The sequence below is a fragment of the Denticeps clupeoides genome, chromosome 19, assembly GCF_900700375.1.
Source record: "Denticeps clupeoides chromosome 19, fDenClu1.1, whole genome shotgun sequence".
NCBI lineage: Eukaryota > Metazoa > Chordata > Actinopteri > Clupeiformes > Denticipitidae > Denticeps > Denticeps clupeoides.
This window is the reverse complement of record NC_041725.1, coordinates 4164419-4183812: the sequence shown is the minus strand read 5'-3', so window position 1 is coordinate 4183812 and position 19394 is coordinate 4164419. Positions and strand designations below refer to the sequence as shown.

At 40.8% G+C, this 19394-nt stretch overlaps 2 protein-coding genes and 1 non-coding gene across 3 annotated transcripts; 2 read left to right on the top strand and 1 right to left on the bottom strand.

Annotated features, from left to right (window-relative positions):
* Positions 1 to 2793: 2793 nt before the first annotated feature.
* On the bottom strand, positions 2794 to 5056 carry LOC114768843 (non-histone chromosomal protein HMG-14-like). The gene is made up of 6 exons (XM_028961222.1): positions 4895 to 5056; positions 4316 to 4342; positions 4192 to 4221; positions 3994 to 4023; positions 3780 to 3902; positions 2794 to 3648 (listed from the first exon to the last, which is right to left on the bottom strand). The coding sequence occupies exons 1-6, from the start codon at positions 4910 to 4912 to the stop codon at positions 3604 to 3606; spliced, it is 273 nt and encodes a 90-aa protein (XP_028817055.1). The 5' UTR covers positions 4913 to 5056; the 3' UTR covers positions 2794 to 3603.
* get1 (guided entry of tail-anchored proteins factor 1) lies at positions 4827 to 17561 on the top strand. The gene is made up of 5 exons (XM_028961221.1): positions 4827 to 5481; positions 6461 to 6626; positions 10317 to 10384; positions 10460 to 10574; positions 16173 to 17561. Exons 1-5 carry the CDS (start codon positions 5392 to 5394, stop codon positions 16244 to 16246), a joined length of 513 nt encoding a protein of 170 aa, XP_028817054.1. The 5' UTR covers positions 4827 to 5391; the 3' UTR covers positions 16247 to 17561.
* trnai-uau (transfer RNA isoleucine (anticodon UAU)) lies at positions 8636 to 8728 on the top strand. The gene is given in 2 exon segments: positions 8636 to 8673; positions 8693 to 8728. It is a non-coding gene; the product is annotated as a tRNA-Ile (tRNA).
* Positions 17562 to 19394: the final 1833 nt, after the last annotated feature.

The window sequence follows — 19394 nt, the reverse complement described above, 5'->3', positions numbered from 1 at the left end:
GTTTAAAACCTGAATCGCCATGGTTCCACTGAGGAGTATCGTCCCCACACACTGCTCCCCGGGGGCCTTTCATGGCTGCACACTGCTCACAAATTGTACATTTACATTTTTATACCTCCCAGCTGATGGGTTAAATGCAGAGGACACATTTCGTTGTGTGCACCGTGTGCTGTGCTATGCCATGTATTACAATGCCAAATTACTTCATTTCGTTCCAGTGAAAGAGACTCTTTCCTTACGTTGCCCCAGGGGGGGACTGTCCCTGTAACTACTGATTGTTAGTTGCTCTGGATAAGGGCGTCTGATAAATGCTGTAAATGTAAATGTAAATGTAGCGGACAGGCTGTTGGATTGCCTGTTGATAAGATCTGGATGATTTCATTTGATGTGAGCTTTGAAAATTGTTCTATTTGTCTTCAGAGGGTAGAGTAGAGGTTGTGATGGTGGAGAATGTTTGGCAGATTTGCGTAATTTATGGCATTTATCAGACATTTATCAACCAGATAGAAGAGCTTTGGGAGTGGAGACTGCAGGCCACACATCAACATCTATGCCTGAGCTCATAAATGCTCTCCTGGAAGAGTGGTTAAAAATTCTCATCAACACACTCCTAAACCTTTGCGGAAAACCTTCCCAAAACATTAGAAACTAGGGAAAAAGAACAAGATATCATTAAAGGTTATATGTCGATGTCCCAATGCATTGTGAACTTGGATTAACCATCCAACACATTGTTAACACATGGAGGGATCTCACTTAAGAAAATGTGGTTGGACTGACCATGATCACTAAAAATGTTTGACGTCAGCTCATAGGAATCGGACAGCTGAACTCATGTTTAATTGTGAAAGTGAAATCATTTTCATGCTATGCAGCGAGGATTGGGACACTTGTTATTGAGGACAGTCATAAAAAAAATTCAATTTGCTCTGGTGCAACAGTCAAAGGCCATACTGTGGAGATTGTGGACTGGGGTTGCTTCAATTGGTCAGCTCTTGGTCCAGCATCACCAAGACAACAACAACACTTGTTGAAGAAAGTGACTGCATTGCACATTGATGGATCTGCTGTTGAGATCGTCAGCAGCGTGAAGTTCCTGTGTGTGCACATGACAGACAACCTTTCCTGGAGCCTCAACACCACCACCTCCACCACCAAGAAAGCCCAGCAACGTCTCCACTTCTTCAGGAAGCTGAAGATGGCCAACCTCCCTCCTCACATCATTTTACCAGGGGACCATTGAGAGTGTTGTCTGCTGCTACATCACTGTCTGGTACGGGAACTGCACTGTCGCTGAGCAGAAGGCCCTGCAGCAGAGAGTGAAGACAGAAGAGCGCATCATCTCAACTATCTCCCAGCTCTACGATAAACACCTCATCCATCAAGCCCGGAACACAATGAAGGACTCTCACCACCCCTCTCATGCCCTGTTCTCTTACCGTCTGGCAGATGGTTCCACAGCATCAGAACTGGAACTGTCAGACACTGCAAGAGCTTCTTCCCACAAGCAGTCAGAGCTCTCAATGCACCGCCATCACTAGAACACTGTTAAACTCAACAAAAATACACGTACAGCCTTATGCAACTGATAACATCCTTCCCATTTTGCCCATCTCTGCTCTTCTTGCACATGCTTGTCTTGTCTTGTGTGTCCTGTTTGAAATTTCCAACATATACACTTATAATCATACCTACATGATGTTGTTCTGTCTGTCCTTTTTTTTTATCATATTCTTTTTTTTTATAGTCTGTACAAAAATTAAGTTTTAGTTTATGAAGTTTAGTGTGTATATACAGTACAGGCCAAAAGTTTGAACCCACCTTCTCATGTAATGTGTTTTCTTTATTTTCTTGACCATTTACGTTGGTAGATTCTCACTGAAGGCATCAAAACTATGAATGAACACATGTGGAGTTATGTACTTAACAAAAAAGGTGAAATAACTGTTGATTGTCCAACTATTATCCAAATGATTGTCCAACTAAACGCAAACCGGATGGGATGGCATGTCACTGCAGGTTGCTGTGGTTGCCATGCTGTTTCAGTGTCCCTTCACCAGCAAGACACCCCCACACCGTCACACCTCCTCCTCTATGCTTTACAGTGGGCAAAACCCAGGACAAAACCCAGGACATCCAAACAATAAAAGTATAAGGCAAAAACACACCAACTGTGGGTGTAGACGACATATCATAAATACCACTAGGTCATGAAGTACTGTAATAAAGATAAGCTTAATCAAATTTACTGCAAGACTGATTTCTTTGCTATTTGTGATGACTTCATCAATAAATTGTATGAATCCTTGCCAAACCGCATGGATGCAGTCCTTCAAGCTCATGGGAGTCATACAAGATATTAAATTTGCATCTCACAGCACCACTACTTAATTTGCAAATTTTTGTATTTGCAGTAATTTTTTTCAATTTCTGTATAGGCGACAAAACTTTTGTCTTGCCAAAATTGGACCTTTCTGTCTTGATTAAATGATAAATCTTTTTTCAGTGAAAGTAATTCATTTAAATGCATTTAACATTATTTGGTAGGGTTTTAGCTTTTCATATGAGCTATTTCTAACACCTATTGATTAATTAAAAGTCAGGTTAATAGCAGGTGTTTCTACAAAATAGATAAGCGACAAGACACTTGTCAGGGACTGTAAATGAAGTAAACTGCACACCAAGCACTCTTTGCTTCATTTAGTCCTAAGCTTTTGCAGCAAAATATTATCATGCCTGTATTGTGATTTATCACAGCATTGACCTATCCAAGTACACATCAACAGAGGCGACTTGAAGAAATTTCAACCATTTTATTGGTAAGCTTATACCAACCCCTACATAAATACAGCTACCAAAAACAAAACTGTACACTTGTAATCTACCTTACAAATAAGGGAAAGTATTGCTATCGGCTGTACACTTACAGTCCTTTGCTTAATTACATCTGGTGGCTTTAACACTGTAATAAATGTAGTTTCATTTGCTCTTTCCATCCTCACAAAAGTACCAACATTTAACTGCATATGGATATTATGAAAACCGTTTCTACGACAGCTTTACCAGCGAGGTCACAAATCTTTCCTCAAAACACATAAATTAAAACATATGATCCAGTAGTTGAGAGCAGGTTGAACAAAGGTGATTCACAAAGCTGCATGACTATGTGAGCTTCGATTTATAGAACATAGCTTACAGACTAAACCAACCCCAGCCCCACAATCACAAAATTATATTGTAAACAGCCATTCCGTTACACAGTCCCTCATAATCCCTATGGAATGTCATTCACGCAGGCAAAATAGATTGATCAAATTGGCACAATTTCATCCTTGCTGCATCCTGCCCCAGTCCCTCCCCTTTGAAAAAAGAAAGAAAAACATGCCCACAGATCCATTTGCATGACTGCTGTTATTAAAAATGAGATACATTAAATTGTTCTCCTAAAACATTTATATAAAAGTGTTTCTATATTTTCAGCTACTACAAAAAAAAAAAGAAAAAAAAAAAGAAGCATTTTTTCTTTAGAAAATAGTTGATAAAAATATTCCTCTGAACTGTACAAGAAAAGGGGTACAGGGAGCTGCTCCTGGTGAAGTGATGTTATTCTTTGGACCTATCTTCCTTCTCTTCTGTGGCTTTTGATTCCTGAAAAGATAAAAAAAAAATTCATTACTTCAGGGCAAAGCTGGGGTTTTATGCCTTTAAACAGTCCATTTATGTACAGAAGAAACATTCCACCTTTAACAAAAAAAAAAAAACAGCACTGAAGATCTGACCTCCTCAGTTGTCGCTTCTCCATTCTCTGCAGGCGTCTCAGCATTCTCAGCTTCTGCATCTTTCTTCTCCTCTGGCTTTCCCTTCTTCGCCTCTTTCACCTTCTTGGGCTTTGCTGGTGCCTTCTGCTCAGAGACAAAACAGAAGTGACAAACACTGACGTGAGATTATTCACCTAATTGAAAACTCAAGACTTTTAAAAGTCCAGTTTCTCACCTTTGGCTTAGCATCTGGGGTCTGTGGCTTCTGCAAAAATGAATAAATAAAAGTCAGATGCAACCTGTATTAGCAAAATACACAATGTGTGACACCAACTTTTGCATTTTGATAAACTATGCATTACTTCTTATTACCTAAAGTTGAACTGATTTGTGATAAAAAAAAAAAAAAAAAAGTTTACGATAGTGTACTTACAGCTTGTAGTCTCTCAGACCTCCTCTTGGGCTTAAAAAAAAACAAATAAAAACAGGGCACATAAGTCACTGGACTGAAGAGAAGCAGTAATAGTTGGAGAAGAATAATGCTGAACAACACTGACCTCTGCAGCTTCAGCATCACTGCCGCCCTGTTCGGATGGGGGAGGCAGAGCAGATATATTAGTGGGTGTGTATTGGACACGCCCCCTCCCCCCCATTCCCCAACCACCCGGAATTATGTAATGGCGCCATACCGCCGCACTCGCCTGTCCGGCCGTCGCGCTTTTAAACGAAGACGCTCCGCCCCCGGGAATCTCCCGCCGCGGGACCGAACGCGGACGCGACCTTCGCCGCGTTGCGATTCGACCTGCTCTCTTCCCCCCGCCGCCGAGGGCGGCCATGACACCGTCCGGCCCGCTACCCGCGAATAAAACACGGCCCCCTCCCCCGAAAAGAAAGAGTTCCACGGCCGTACGCGCCTTTGACTAAATCCGCCAGCAACTGGGGGAAGACGGGAAAACATTACGAGCCGCGTTGCATTTGTCGCCACTTGTGAGCTGCTCTGCGCGGTCTGCGCCGCGGATTCGCGAGTGGAAGAAAAAAGGCGCCAGTTTGCGGAGAAGCCCATCCGCGCGGGGGAGGGGGAGCCGCAGGCCGGGTCAAAAAGTGCACCGCGAACGCTCCGCAGGGGCGCTACTTACTTTGCTTCTTTTCGGCATGGCTCCCAGAAACGCGTCGCCTGCTTTTTGAAGAGAGTGACCGCGCGAACAGCAGAGCGTGATGCGACGCTCCGTCGGAACAGGAACCGGCTGGAACCGGATTGGGTCTCCCGCTCTATAGCCTCTTCGCTGTAGCGCCAGCCCGACAGGCGACCTCCCGCCCGCCCCCTCTGCACGCCGATTGGCTGCGGGGTCTCGGCAACGCGGTTTCAAATCGAAGCGCGACGCCCGAGTGGTCGAGTCGAGGTGTCAATCACGCCCCCCGCCAGGACGTTTCCGCTTCGGGTTTGCCTCTCCATGGAACAGTCCGAAGCATTACGATATTACAGATTTCTTCTCTTTGGGGAAAAAACACCCCAACACCACACGAATAAAGCCATGTTTAAAAGATTCGAGTTTCATAGACACTGTATGTTGTGTAACTGCTGAGTCAGCGCTGCGCTTTTCGGGGGCATTTCCCGGCCACAGCAACACCAAACATGGCCGCTGGTTACAGTTGGTTTCTGGTGCTGGGCTCGGTCTTTCTGTGCAACCTGGTCAAATCGCTTTTGCCGAGCGTTTCCACGTTTGTAAGTAACGCGCATTGTGCTGCGAGCGCCGCGTTTCTGTGAAACGACCGTTCCGACCCGATAACCGGCAAATATGAAGCCTCGAAAATAACGATGATACCTAAACTGCTGAAAACGGGGCTGAAGTTGGAAGCTTTAAATGCCACAGTAACCAGTTCCGACGTCTGGCGAAAGTTTCGTCGCCGTTTCTCCAAAATCGTCGAATCCCTGTTCGCAGAGTTTGCTCAAAAAGCCTTTGAAATGCAGCATGCATCAGCATAATTTACTACACGTAGTATTAACGCACTCTTAAATCTCAGTCCTTTCTACTAGTGCTGTAGTGCACCAGCATCATTTACTACGTGTAGTAGTAACGCACTCTTAAATCTCAGTCCTTCTACTGGTGCTGAGATGCACCAGCATCATTTACTACGCGTAGTAGTAACGCACTCTTAAATCTCAGTCCTACTAGTGCTGAGATGCACCAGCATCATTTACTACGCGTAGTTGTAACGCACTCTTAAATCTCAGTCCTACTAGTGCTGAGATGCACCAGCATCATTTACTACGCGTAGTAGTAACGCACTCTTAAATCTCAGTCCTACTAGTGCTGAGATGCACCAGCATCATTTACTACGCGTAGTAGTAACGCACTCTTAAATCTCAGTCCTACTAGTGCTGAGATGCACCAGCATCATTTACTACGCGTAGTAGTAACGCACTCTTAAATCTCAGTCCTACTAGTGCTGAGATGCACCAGCATCATTTACTACGCGTAGTAGTAACGCACTCTTAAATCTCAGTCCTTCTACTAGTGCTGTAGTGCACCAGCAGAGCAGTAACATGTTTACTTTAAATACTGTGTAATTACAGTGCCATTCATGTATATGAACAAATATTTCATGAAACATTATTCATTATCTTAGCGCATGTTTGTACGTGAAGACATTGCAAGTGGGGGAAAAACCTTCATGCGGACGCCTGTGCCGATTGTGTTCAGCTATCAAAGGTTCTTCAGAAAGATGCGGAACAGGAGACGGAGATGAAGTCGGAGATCCAGGAGATGAGAAAGGAACTCTCCTCCATCAGCATGAAGGATGAGTTTGCCCGGTACGCCCGGCTGGAGCGCAAGATCAACAAAATGACCGATAAACTTAAGACCCATGGTAAGAGACCCCTATGTTTTTGGAATTTATGTAATAATACAATTACCACAGTGTAGATGTTTCTGTTATCATCAATATGAATATAACAAGTATCAAGGGCCTAGTGGGTAACACACTCGCCTGTGAACCACAAGGCCACAAAGTCACAGGTTCAAACCCCACTTACTACCATTGTGTCCCTGAGCAAGACACTTAATGTATGTTTTCACATTTATGTAATTTTGGAATGAAGATTATTGACACTTTCTGTGGCTAATTATGATCATTAAAAAATTTGCGTTGAGTAACATATTCATAAATTGTTAATGTCTTATTGCCACATTCTGCCAGATTAACTTAAACATTAACTTTAAACATTATTCCTATACCTAGTATAAAAGATGTTTCAAACAAACAAAAGATAAATCTAATTAATGACAAAATATCTAATTGGCTAATTGTTTTAGGTAGTTATATACTGTGCATATGCACAAATCAAACTGAAAGATGGGCAGGAGCTGGATCGGGACCCCCTCGGCCCCCTGGGGAAACCTCAGCTGTTATCTCAGCCCCACCTGGTACTTGCCATAAACAGCTGGTGACAAGTGTAGAAAAATGGCTGTTAAACAAACTCCTGCTTCCCTGCTTCTGTTGATCTCACAGTCGTAAAAAAAGATCAAAAGGTTTCAAAGTGTGGCATTAAGCTTTTGGTGACCCTGCTAAAGGTGTGAAGAAAGGCCTAATTCTGCTGTGACAAGTAAACTGTATTGCAACAGATGGGCTGCAGCCCATAACTGTTCATCTGTCACCAACCCTTGTCCTTGTTACTCTCCTTGTTACCACTCAGTTGAGTCGCGATGAATCAGGTATGGTGGAACATGGGAAGAACTAAGCTGTGTAGAGCAGGGTTGGTGAACCATGATATAAAAATGACCAAATGGTGGCAAATGGTCCTTATTTCTAACAAACGTCATATCACATTCAGCTGCGGTTGGCAAGTGATAAATATTGTGCTGAATTTATCGCATTTATCGCACAGTCCCCCTGAAGACACTCAGGGTTAACCCTTTAATGCTGTGCATATCATATTTGAGACATGCATGAGACCCATTGCATTAACATGAGATATAAACTTTGCATGAAACCCCTTTTGTATACTACCTGATGCTTGTCTTCTACTCTTTACACTACAGCAATTCTCACATTCAGCTGGTATACAGGGAGATATAGCGGCAAATCCCTCAATGTAGGGCTGCAACTAACGATTATTTTAATAAACGATTTATCTGACGATTATTTTTTGGATTAATCGTAGAATCAGATAAAAAACAAAAAACAAGAAAAGCATTCATTTCCAACCCTTTATTCAAAAACAGAACCAAAATCTTTAGAAAGTGCACAAACATGTCACTCCTTGAACTGTTATAATGATAATAAAATAAAATAAAAATGGACTAACACAAAAAACATACATGTGTATGCTTTACATCTGCCAAATATATACTTTTTTTAAAAAATAAAGTGCCACCTGAGGTGCCAGAACGATAAATATATATAAAAAATATAAAAATAAAGAACAATACAAATCAGAAAATTTAACAGGATTTGTTTGAATGTCAGAACTTGTTCTCTACACTACACTGCAGATGCACACACTCGCAGACGCACACACTCACAAACTCTCACACTGACACACACACACACACACACACACACACACTGCAAGATATTTTCAGGACAAATATCTAAAAAATCTTAAATCAAAATACATTTACTAGACACATGAAATAGCATAAGAAATTGTCTTGTTTTCTGAAAAAACATCTAAAAATTAACTGATTGTTTGCTAAAAACAAGCAAAATTATCTGCCATTGGGATAAGAAAACTAATCTTAATGAGATATAATCTCAAACAGAAGTTTTAAGCATCACTTAATTTTCTCATGCCATTTTTCTTGTCTAGTAATCTTGATTTAAGTTTTTTTTAGATATTTGGACTGGAAACGAGACAAAATTACTAGGTAGCTCCAGCTCCAGTGGCGCAATCGGTTAGCGCGCGGTACTTATAAAACAGTTTCTGATGAGCTATGCCGAGGTTGTGAGTTCAAGCCTCACCTGGAGTAATGTGTCTTTAACATTATTTCATTTAATGGGGCAGTGGTGGCCTAGCAGTTAAGGAAGCGGCCCCGTAATCAGAAGGTTGCCGGTTCGAATCCTGATCCGCCAAGGTACCACTGAGGTGCCACTGAGCAAAGCACCGTCCCCACACACTGCTCCCCGGGCGCCGGTCATGGCTGCCCACTGCTCACTCTGGGTGAGGGGTTAAATGCAGAGGACAAATTTCACTGTGTGCACCGTGTGCTGTGCTGCTGTGTATCACATGTGACAATCACTTCACTTTAAAGGTAGTGTAGCTATACATGACAACAGATTGAAAAATGAATGGTCCAAAAACTAGTGAATAAAAACATGTCTTTAGTCTTTTAATGCAAAGTAACTATAGCACCCCTGCTTTACTACTGTTATTAACGCACTAACGCTAACTTGTCATGCTTGTCAAGCTGGATGACGGGTAAACATTTATATTTACAGCATTTATCAGACGCCCTTATCCAGAGCAACTTACAATCAGTAGTTACAGGGCCAGTCCCCCTGGAGCAACTTAGGTGTCTTGCTCAGGGACACAATAGGCGAGTGTGTTACCCACTAGGCTAGTACCACCCTCCGCCGTCCACGCGGAGATGCAGAGAACAGTCCGAACGCTGTTTCATCCCCCCTCCACACCTGTAGGTGGCGCTGTAAGTCCCCATCTAGTTCTCCTCTGCGGCGAGTTAAACACCAGCACCAGGGACATTACGTTCCTCACTTCAAAACAGAACAAAAGTAGGATTCTGTAGCGACTTATCCTGCTGCTGAACTCCCTTCTTCCTCCTCAAACACTCCAACATGTTTGCGTTTCAGGTGCTGGATCATTGCCGTGGTGCTCCCGTGCCGTGCCATGTCTCTTTTGCATATTTTCGTGCAGATTTCTCTGCCTTCGCCATGTATCTGTCCTCTACCTCCGCTTGTTTTTTTTATTTTTGCTCCGCGCTGTCTATGAGGCGCCAAATTCAGCTGGCATCTGTGCGCGAGAAAGACCGAGTGTGTTCACTCCGCTCCGCACTCAAATAAAGTTTTTTTTTATAATCAAATGTCTCCGTGGCGCGCGACACAACGAATCGATTAGGAAATTCGTTGCCAACTCTTTTAGTAATCAATTTTTATCGATTTAATCGATTCGTTGTTGCAGCCCTACTTCCATAGTCCATAATACAAACATGTGTTTTGATGAATCAATTACACAACGTACAGATTGAAATGTGATATTTACAACAAATATTTACACTCAGAATTCATAAATATCTATGCGGTGACTAATTTATAGATGGCTAAATGGACGTTTACTTGCTTGATGGCAATTTGAGTGACATAGAGGGCCTTGTTGAGACAGATGAAGAAGTGGAAGATAGGAGTTGGACTGCCAATGCAGAGCATGTTGATGTTTGTTACTGCCAGAAATAAGACACAAAAAACAGACTTGTAATGTGTAATTCCCAAAGAATCAAATATGATACAGAAAAAAATCTGTCCATTATTTCTTGGTCCAGGCATTAAAGGGTCAATGGCCACTCACACCTAGATTCTTGATTCTCCATACTTGTTTTTCTACAGTAAAATCAAGAACTGCTCATCAAGCCAAAATCAAATGGATTGTGAACATCATTTTCTACATTCTACAGGTAAGCCTACATTCCACCTAAAGTAAATGTCTGGTGGTAAATAATTGGACTGACATTGCTCTGTTTTGCCCTCAGGCTGCCCTGATGATCTCCCTCATTTGGAAGTACTACGCCGATCCAGTAACCGTAGTACCCAGCAAGTGGATTGCCCCACTGGAGCGGCTGGTGGCTTTTCCATCTGGGGTCGCGGGTAAGCATCAACCTTTAATTATTGTCCCTTAATCTGCTGTAGCGTGGAGAGTACATCAGAAATGTCACAATTTAATCTCTTTTACTCTTTGATGCAGTCTACAGGAAATGTAGACTGGCTAGTCATTAGGTTGATGGCTTTTAAATGATAAAAGTGTAAATTAAACTGAATGTACTTAATACCGGATGCAATCTCTAAATAAGCGTCTTTAATATTGATACCACAAGATTTGCCATCCTGGTGGGGGCAAGAAATGTACCACACCCACAAATCTATGGTTTTAATGCTTCAACACACTTACAAAAATATAAAGTTTTTTTACTCAGTTGCCACATTACAACCATAAACTTTTATGTGTTAGACCCCCCTGGCTCAATACTTTGTCAAACCGCATTTCGCTGTAGTTAGGGTTCCAAGTTCTTTGATGTACAGTCCCTGACAAAAGTCTTGTCGCTTATCTATTTTGTAGAAACACCTGACTTTTAATTAATAAATTGGTGTAAGAAATAGCTCATATGAATAGCTAAAACCCTACCAAATGATGTTTAATGCATTCAAATTAATTACTTTCAATGAAAAAATTTAATCAAGACAGAAAGGTCAAATTTTGGCAAGACAAAAGTTTTGTCGCCTATGCAGAAATTTAACACATTTACTGCAAATACAAAAGTATGCAAATTAATATCTTGTATGACTTGGTTGAGCTTTAAAGACTGCATCCATGCAGTCTGGCAAGGATTCATACAATTTATTGATGAAGTCATCAGGAATAGAAAAGAAAGCAGTCTTGCATGCATCCCAGAGTTCATCAATATTCTTTGGTTTTGTCTTCCACGCTTCCTCTTTCATCCTACCCCACACATGCTCAATGATGCTCATGTCTGGTGACTGAGCTGGCCAATCCTGCAGCATCTTGATCTTCTTCGCCTTGAGGAACTTTGATGTGGAGATGGAAGTATGTGATGGAGCACCATCCTGCTTCAGAATTTGGCCTCTTTTATGGTTAGGAATATAAAAGGTAGCTAAGATTTCTTGGTATTTCAGACTATTGATGTTGCCTTCCACCCTACAGATCTCTCGCACACCCCCATACTGGATGTAGCCCCAGACCATGATTTTTCCAGCACCAAACATCATCGTTTTCTGAGTGAATCTTGGATCTCCTGCAATATTTGCGGCGACTGTGGTGTAATTCAACAGAAGAGTCATCCACCTTCTGCCACTTCTCCTACGTCCATCTTTTTAGCAGGCTGTGGACCTTGGCAAATGCCACACAGTTTATCAATTGTCTTTTGTTTAGTTCTGGCTTCTGGGCACTGATTCCACCATGAAGGACATTTCGAGACAGAATCCATCAAACTGTTCTGGTTGACACAGGGACTTGAGGTGACCAGGTCTCGTGGAGCTCTGCTGCAGTGGAAAGTCGGCTGGCCTTGAATTTTCGAGCCTACAAATGGTCCTCTTGACCAGTTGTCTTGCAGGGTCTGCCTGACCTGGGCTTGTCAAAAACGTCTCCAGTCTCTTCAAATCTTCTTTTATCCTCCGTACTTGTGTACGCTGAGACACATTGAAGGTGTCGGCCACATCAGCAGTGGCTCTGGTCTTCAGCCTCTTGATAATCAACACTTTAGTCTCAGGGTGAATCTTAGGCATGTTTGCAGAGGTCTAGTTGCAGTTGATGTGAAGGTCTAGTGTACTGGGATTCTTTTTATACACACCTTATACACAAATTTCTAATATGCATTTTTCTGTATGCATTTTTGTGTATAGAATTGGAATAAGTTGAATGGAGCTAGACTCTGAAATTCTGCACTCGGCAGCGGACGTGTTTTGAGAGTGGGAGTTCTTCTTAGATAAAATATTTCTCTGACATTAATGAATCAGGAATAGCCTAGTGAGGAGGAAGACAAGCCTGTCAGTATTTTGCCAGTCACGGTGCGCTGCACACTTTGGGTTTACAGGTGCAGCGCCTCACAATCACGATGCCAGATTGTGCCATTACATGAATGCAAAATGATGCGGTTTACATTATGAGTACATGGACTGAAGCGACAATTTATTATGTCATTCTCTCGAAGTTTACCAGCTGCTCACTCTCACTTCAGTCTGTTAATCGTTCATGCTGCGCTCTGGACTGGATTCGGGGAACGCGGAAAATCATTTCTATCATCTCAGTTGGGTCGAGCTTGCGCAGTAAGTGAGCGTTCAGCAAACACAAATTTCTGGTCTACAGCACCTACAGTGGGTACGGAAAGTATTCAGACCCCTTCAAATTTTTCACTCTTTGTTATATCGTAGCCAAAATCATTTAAGTTACTTTTTCCTCATTAATGTACACATAGCACATGTATACAACATTTATACATCTACGAACAAACATTTATATATTCAACATTTATAATATATAATAAGAACATAATTGTAAAATAATTGTTGAAATAAACAGAAAACATGCATTCTATTAATGTGCCACTCACATGGTCCTGATGCACGTGGTGGCCTGGTTCAACACATGACCCGTTTACCCTGGACAGGCTGGCACTGGGTGCGATGTCTGGCATCTTGGTATAAAAACTACGAATTTCTAAATATTTATTTTTCATGTATTGAATCATTAAAATGCAGATGACGGGGCCATAAGCCCCCATAGAGCAGAGGAAAATCGCTCCAATGATGCTCGGCCTGCTGAAATGCAGATGCCGATGTTTAGAAGCATCAGGTGTGCTGAAGGTGAGAGTTTCCAGAGGTGTGAGCTCCGATGTGCCCTCGCCGCCTCTGGTGGCAGACACACTCTTTCGATGTGCTGCAATTTTTATTTGAAATTTTTTATGATCACTTTTATATCTGTAGCCAATTCTCACTTCATTCAAGGCATTCATTACCTGTCGCCACTCACTGCCTTTCTTTTTGTTTGTCACCCCACTCCTGAGACCACCAAACAATATTTTTCACCTACAAGCAGTTCTATTTCAGTTTCAAAAACTTTCCCCCTTGGTTGCCACAATGCTGTTTTTTTACATGAAATGGTTAAATATTCAAGAGGTGATTTGCATTTACTATTTTTTCCCTGAAGAAGGGGTGGAGGGTGGAATATGTGGAAAATCCACATGTGCCATGGAGAGTGTGATTTATAAAGCCAGAAATATACTTGCTGTCAGCTATGTATATGCGTAGCAACATTTGTGCTGCTGTACTTGAATCCTTACTGTACGTCATAATCTGTTGTGTGTACTCCTTACCACCAGGAGTCAGTGTCAAGGCCACAAACCAAGTAAATGAATGAATACTTGTATCTTAAATTCGTCATCTGTTGAGTGCAGATCTCGCAACACTGCCTCTAATAAATTGCTCAGGAATTGCATATACGTTTCGTAAATTTTGCGAGTATGTGCACCAAAAACCGACGCAAAGAACGCCTGTATGTACGTACAGTCAACAGCAAGTATTTCTGCCTTAAAGTGTATTTTAGTATCTGAGATAAATTAGACCCCAGATCTGTGGGTGGTAGTAGCCTAGTGGGTAACACACTCGCCTATGAACCAGAAGACCCAGGTTCAAACCCCACTTACTACCATTGTGTCCCTGAGCAAGACACTTAACCCTAAGTTGCTCCAAGGGGGGGGACTGTCCCTGTAACTACTGATTGTAAGTCGCTCTGGAAAAGGGCGCCTGATAAATGCTGTAAATGTAATGGTAAATGTGGACTAACAGTTGTCCCGTGGTCAGATTCTCCCACCTGAGCTGGATCTCTGCACCTCATGGTCATATCTTGGCAGATTTGCAGTTGCTTCATACTCTTTGCACCTGTGGATGGGCACCATAAAAACCTTTTGGTATAAGATAACCCTTCTTTTAAACGTTTACCCTGACTTGTCTGGTGTGTTCCTTGCTTTTCATGTTTTTTCACTAATGTTCTTTAAAGGTCCCCTATTATGAAAATGTCACTTGAAAATGTGAGATTATTTAACATTAATAGGAGTTCCCCTGGCCTGTCTATGGTCCTGTAGTGGCTAGAAATGGCGATGGGTGTAAAGAGTTCTTTGGTCATTTCGCTTCACCGTTCAGAGAGCGGCAGCTCTCTGATCAGGAATATCATCCCTTATGACGTCATACGGGGAAAGGTTACCTCCCTTTTCTCATGCTTTTTCCGCCTAGAGAATTTCGCACCCCTCCCCTAAAAAAGTATCTCCACCAACCATCATGACTTTCAAACATGTAAAGCATTGCAGTTGCTCGGTGATTGGATTTAAAAAAGAGCGAACACCGACCATCTGATATCCTTCACCAGCTCCCCCTTCCTTTTTTTTCTTCTCTCCTCCACCCTCTCCCTCCTCTATATGTCAACATCTACTCCAACTTCTCGTTTCCTCTCTCCTTTTTTGCTGTGAATGTTGAAAGCACAGACACACATGCACACTTTCAACTGTGGTACTCACAGGCTGAAAAAAAAAGGATTTAAAATGTATTTTTTTGATTGTCGCGCGAGACTCTGCAGAACCAGTGGGTTTAATAAATTTTTTCAGACACTACTTCCTGTTTGCGTCAAACATTGCGGTTCACACTTTTACACACCCCGAAATGGTGCATCCTGGTAAACCTCGTTGTGGGACGGGCTTAAAGGGACTAATTCTGCACCACAGATGAATTTCAGAAAGACACTTCAGGTACAGTATTAGGGGGCCACAATTTTTTTCATAATACAGGACCTTTAACAAACCTTGCCTTCACAGAACAGCTTTATTTATTCTGAGGTTAAACTAAATACAGGTGGACTCTAGGCAGTGGGTTGGACTGGATTTTATTCAGGGCTATCAGAGTAAAATGCACGTTTCATATTTTGTTATTAGTAAAAATTCTATAGACCTTGTATCATTTTCATTACACTTCAGAATGATTTGTGTCTAAACACATTGGGCTGGACATGGCGATGAAGGAGTACGCATACGCACAACTTCACACGACAGGGGTTTAATACATAATACGAGACAGGGGAACATCAACACGCAATGACCCGATGGCGAACAGACACCAACAGAATCGCTTTATACAAATATATAAAAATACAACAGGTGAACACGATCAGGGAAAATTACACAAGACGAACATGAAACTCTGGTCCGAACCCTGGATCCGGAGTAACCCCTGCCGGTCCAGATCATGACACAAACAAATAAAGAAATACATTTAAGTTTGTGGTTGTAATGTAAATGTGGAAAAGATCAAGGGATACAACACTATGACTGTCTGTAGCTATTTGCATAATTTAAGTAATTCTTCTCAGCCATTTAATTTAATGAAATGTTAATAATTGTCCGTTCATCGATTCTTTTATTCTTCTTGTGAGGGTGTAGTAGTAGCTATCGTATGTCATGACATTTATCATGTTTCATGTGAATTAAGAATTTGAGTAATATTGAAGGAAAATATATTGTTTGTATTTTTAAATTGTAAACATTTTTTTTTTAATCAAGTTTAAACATTTCATATGCTTTCTATATTCTCTTGTGGATTCTGAACTCTTCTCGGACATTAATTATAAGGAAATATACAAACAAGCTTAATGCACTGTGTTTAACACATGCTTTGCATATATTTCAGGTGGTGTTGGAATAACATGCTGGCTCATCGTTTGCAACAAGGTGGTGGCTATCATTCTCCACGCAGTTAGCTAATATAACTTCACACCTATTATGCTGCAGTATCTTGGTGTTACAGTCTGTTACAGTCTTGCTATATATGTGCACACTGCACTCTGCGATTGTGTGTCGGTTTAGTGCAATACGTCAATATTTGCTTCAAGCTTTACAGTGTCACCAGATGCCTTGAAAGCGGCTTTGAACCTTGTCTTGAGTAAGTGTCTTGAGTAACTAATAATTGCATTAACACTGGACAGAATTTACTAAATGTTTTGATCATGAGGCAGAAATTAAAATAGTAGGTTTTTATTTTGTTATATATATTTTTTATATTTATTTAATATTTCTTTATTTAATTTTGTAACAATTGTTATTCATTATAGGGGCAATATTCACCAAGAGTGAAAAATTCTTATTGTTATGTTGTTATTGATTTTGATGACTTTTTGATGCTTTTGTAAGGGTGTTGTCAGGGCTGGCCCGTGGCATAGGCAAATGTCAAGGGCGCCATCCAACCAGAGGGGGCGCCACAAACAGAAAGTTTTAGTAGTATCAGCAGTAGTTGCCAGACGTATGATAATTATCGTATTTGGAACATAATTTTACCCTCTGTACAGTCAATAATTCCAAAATCCCATAATGTACAATTATTTTACCCCTAAAATGAAGTTTATTGGTTATTTGGTTATTTAATTAGCACGACCAGGTAAAGATTTCTGTTTTCATCTGGCTCTGCAGACATAATTGGCTTGTTAATGCCAATCAATGCACGATGTAACACATTAGTGTCAAACTCGCAATCATTTAATATATTATAATGTCCTGGCGATATAAAGAGCTGATAACGCCCAGACTACATATCCCATAATGCAGTGCTTCAGTTACCTTGCTGAACATGTGGCGACTCACAAAGTAACCAATGATGAGTGGTTTAAGCGAGGATTTGCATGGTGGATCAGACTTACAGAAATAAATGGAAGAAAGACCCCAGTTTTTGGGTAGAGGGGCTGTTCTATCCAGAGGTGGTTTCCTTGGGTAAAAGTTGCATTATACATAATAACATGCACAGTCTATGATAATTTGTGCAATCACACAGATTGTCTAGCAATGTATGAATGGAAATTTACGATCATTTCTATGAAAATATGATCATTTAAAACATGCCGGTATGATACTTCAGTAATAATAATAATGATAAAAACTGTTGTTCTTGCCTAGGCCTCCAAATTTGTAAGAGCCGGTCTTGGGTGTCATTATTATGTTGCTTTAAAATGTTATTGCTGAAGTTTTGAAATGAAGGTTGTTTGTCTCTGCAGTCATTTGCACATCAATAAATAAATGAGCAATCAAAGATATGTGTCATGATGGTTTCAAGCTTTATTTGAGTAGAACTGTTGAAATCTAAACCTCGGTCAAAGAAGTAGTCGGTTTTTATTGTCATTTACAACATACGTATACATAGTAAAAAATTAAACCACAATCCTCTGGGACCATGGTGCAACACAAAATGTTGCTTTAAAATGTTAGGTAACATAGTGGGTAACACTCGCCTATGAACCAGAAGACCCAGGTTCAAATCCCACTTACTACCATTGTGTCCCTGAGCAAGACACTTAACCCTAAGTTGCTCCAGGGGGGACTGTCCCTGTAACTACTGATTGTAAGTCGCTCTGGATAAGGGGGTCTGATAAATGCTGTAAATGCAAACAGGAGCAATTCAACTAAAAGTGAAAATATACAATATTTTGTCCAGTACTGTATTCCAGTAGCAGCAATATACAAAGAATTCAGAATAGTTCTCGTGCAAAGATTTAGGACCGCAATAGATAAAAAATTTGTAGTTTGTAGCAGCAACATGACAAGAATGTCATGATATATATACGGAAAGCATGTACTTGAGGTTGAGGAGTCTGAAGGTGTGAGAGAAGAAACTTCTCTATTCTACCTGTGGAGGCCTTTTTCCAGAGAAAGTAGGGAGAAGAGTGTGTGGTGAGTGGGGTCGTGCAAGGTTCTATGGTCGAGGGAATATTAATGTTAAATAATCTCATTAAAAATTATTTAAGACATGTGGGCTACCGTCCCCTTAAGGCCATGCATAAAAACGTACTACAGCTCTTTCACACCTATCAGAATTACGTCAGGACAGGTTTTTGTTTTTAATACATTACAAACAATTGCTAGATAAAGGTTGATTCTCTGGAAAATTTGACCTATATATACCAAAAAATCGGTAATATTTGCACTTTTACTTGTCCTAATATTTAAGATGGGTACTCAGATAATGTGTAAAATCAATTGATTTCAATGTATTAAAAAAAAAGAAACGCAGCTTTTTCAGACATTTAAAACACAATTACCTCTTTTTTTACTAAATTCAAAGCAAATTAATATCATAATCAAGACATTCGTTACATTGAATAGTGCATCAGGCTTAATTAAAATATTAATACAATGCTCCACATTTGAACTCTTAGTACTGGCTAGCACTCATGCAGCTTTTAGACCAGTGACATTGTTGTCCCATGCATCAAGTCCTGTGCATCATCTTGGTCATTTTAGTTGCATATATTGGTATTGCATTAACATTATTTTATTGAAGTGTTGCACAATTTTGACACCCATTAAACATTGAAATAGTTGGTGCAATAGTTTTGTCTCAAAATATATGTTTCATTATGGAAGTTTAATTAGTTATGGAAGTGAGATTAGTTTTCTGTGTCCCGTGCATCACATGGCAAGTTTTCAAACTGCTTGTATGACTTTTGTCATAACTGTATATTGAAGTACCCAGTAGTGAAGCACGACAAGTACTACATACATGTCACACTTGTTCATAGTTCTGACCAACTAGTTTTGGGGATAAAGTAACTTGTGTCACCAAAATGTGCTGTGCATCACGTAGAAATTCATTTGCATTTGGAAGTACCATTTTACTGTTATCCAGCTGTAATAGGACTTATATGTGCATTACATTATCTTACACTATTCTGCTGATGTTTGTTCACTTCCATATCGTGCTTTAGTTCGTTGCTTAATATCTTCAGCTGTGAAGTAAATAAAGGTGATGATCCCTCGGTCTGTCTCTTATCCAAATTACTGATTTATTGAGAGAGGATATAGCTGAAAATAAGTGCATCAGGTACACGAATACAATGCAATACAATACAATTCGCATTTGGTTTGT

What these genes read in the sequence shown, in the direction of transcription:
- LOC114768843 (XM_028961222.1), bottom strand. An exon ending in GGTCTGAGAGACTACAAGCT is followed by an intron (nt 4,024 to 4,191) that starts GTAAGTACACTA and finishes TCATTTTTGCAG; the next exon opens with AAGCCACAGACCCCAGATGC. An exon ending in CCCCAGATGCTAAGCCAAAG is followed by an intron (nt 3,903 to 3,993) that starts GTGAGAAACTGG and finishes GTCTCTGAGCAG; the next exon opens with AAGGCACCAGCAAAGCCCAA.
- get1 (XM_028961221.1), top strand. Translation starts at nt 5,392, where the DNA reads ATGGCCGCTGGTTACAGTTGGTTTCTGGTGCTGGGCTCGGTCTTTCTG. An exon ending in CGATAAACTTAAGACCCATG is followed by an intron (nt 6,627 to 10,316) that starts GTAAGAGACCCC and finishes GTTTTTCTACAG; the next exon opens with TAAAATCAAGAACTGCTCAT. An exon ending in TTTTCCATCTGGGGTCGCGG is followed by an intron (nt 10,575 to 16,172) that starts GTAAGCATCAAC and finishes CATATATTTCAG; the next exon opens with GTGGTGTTGGAATAACATGC.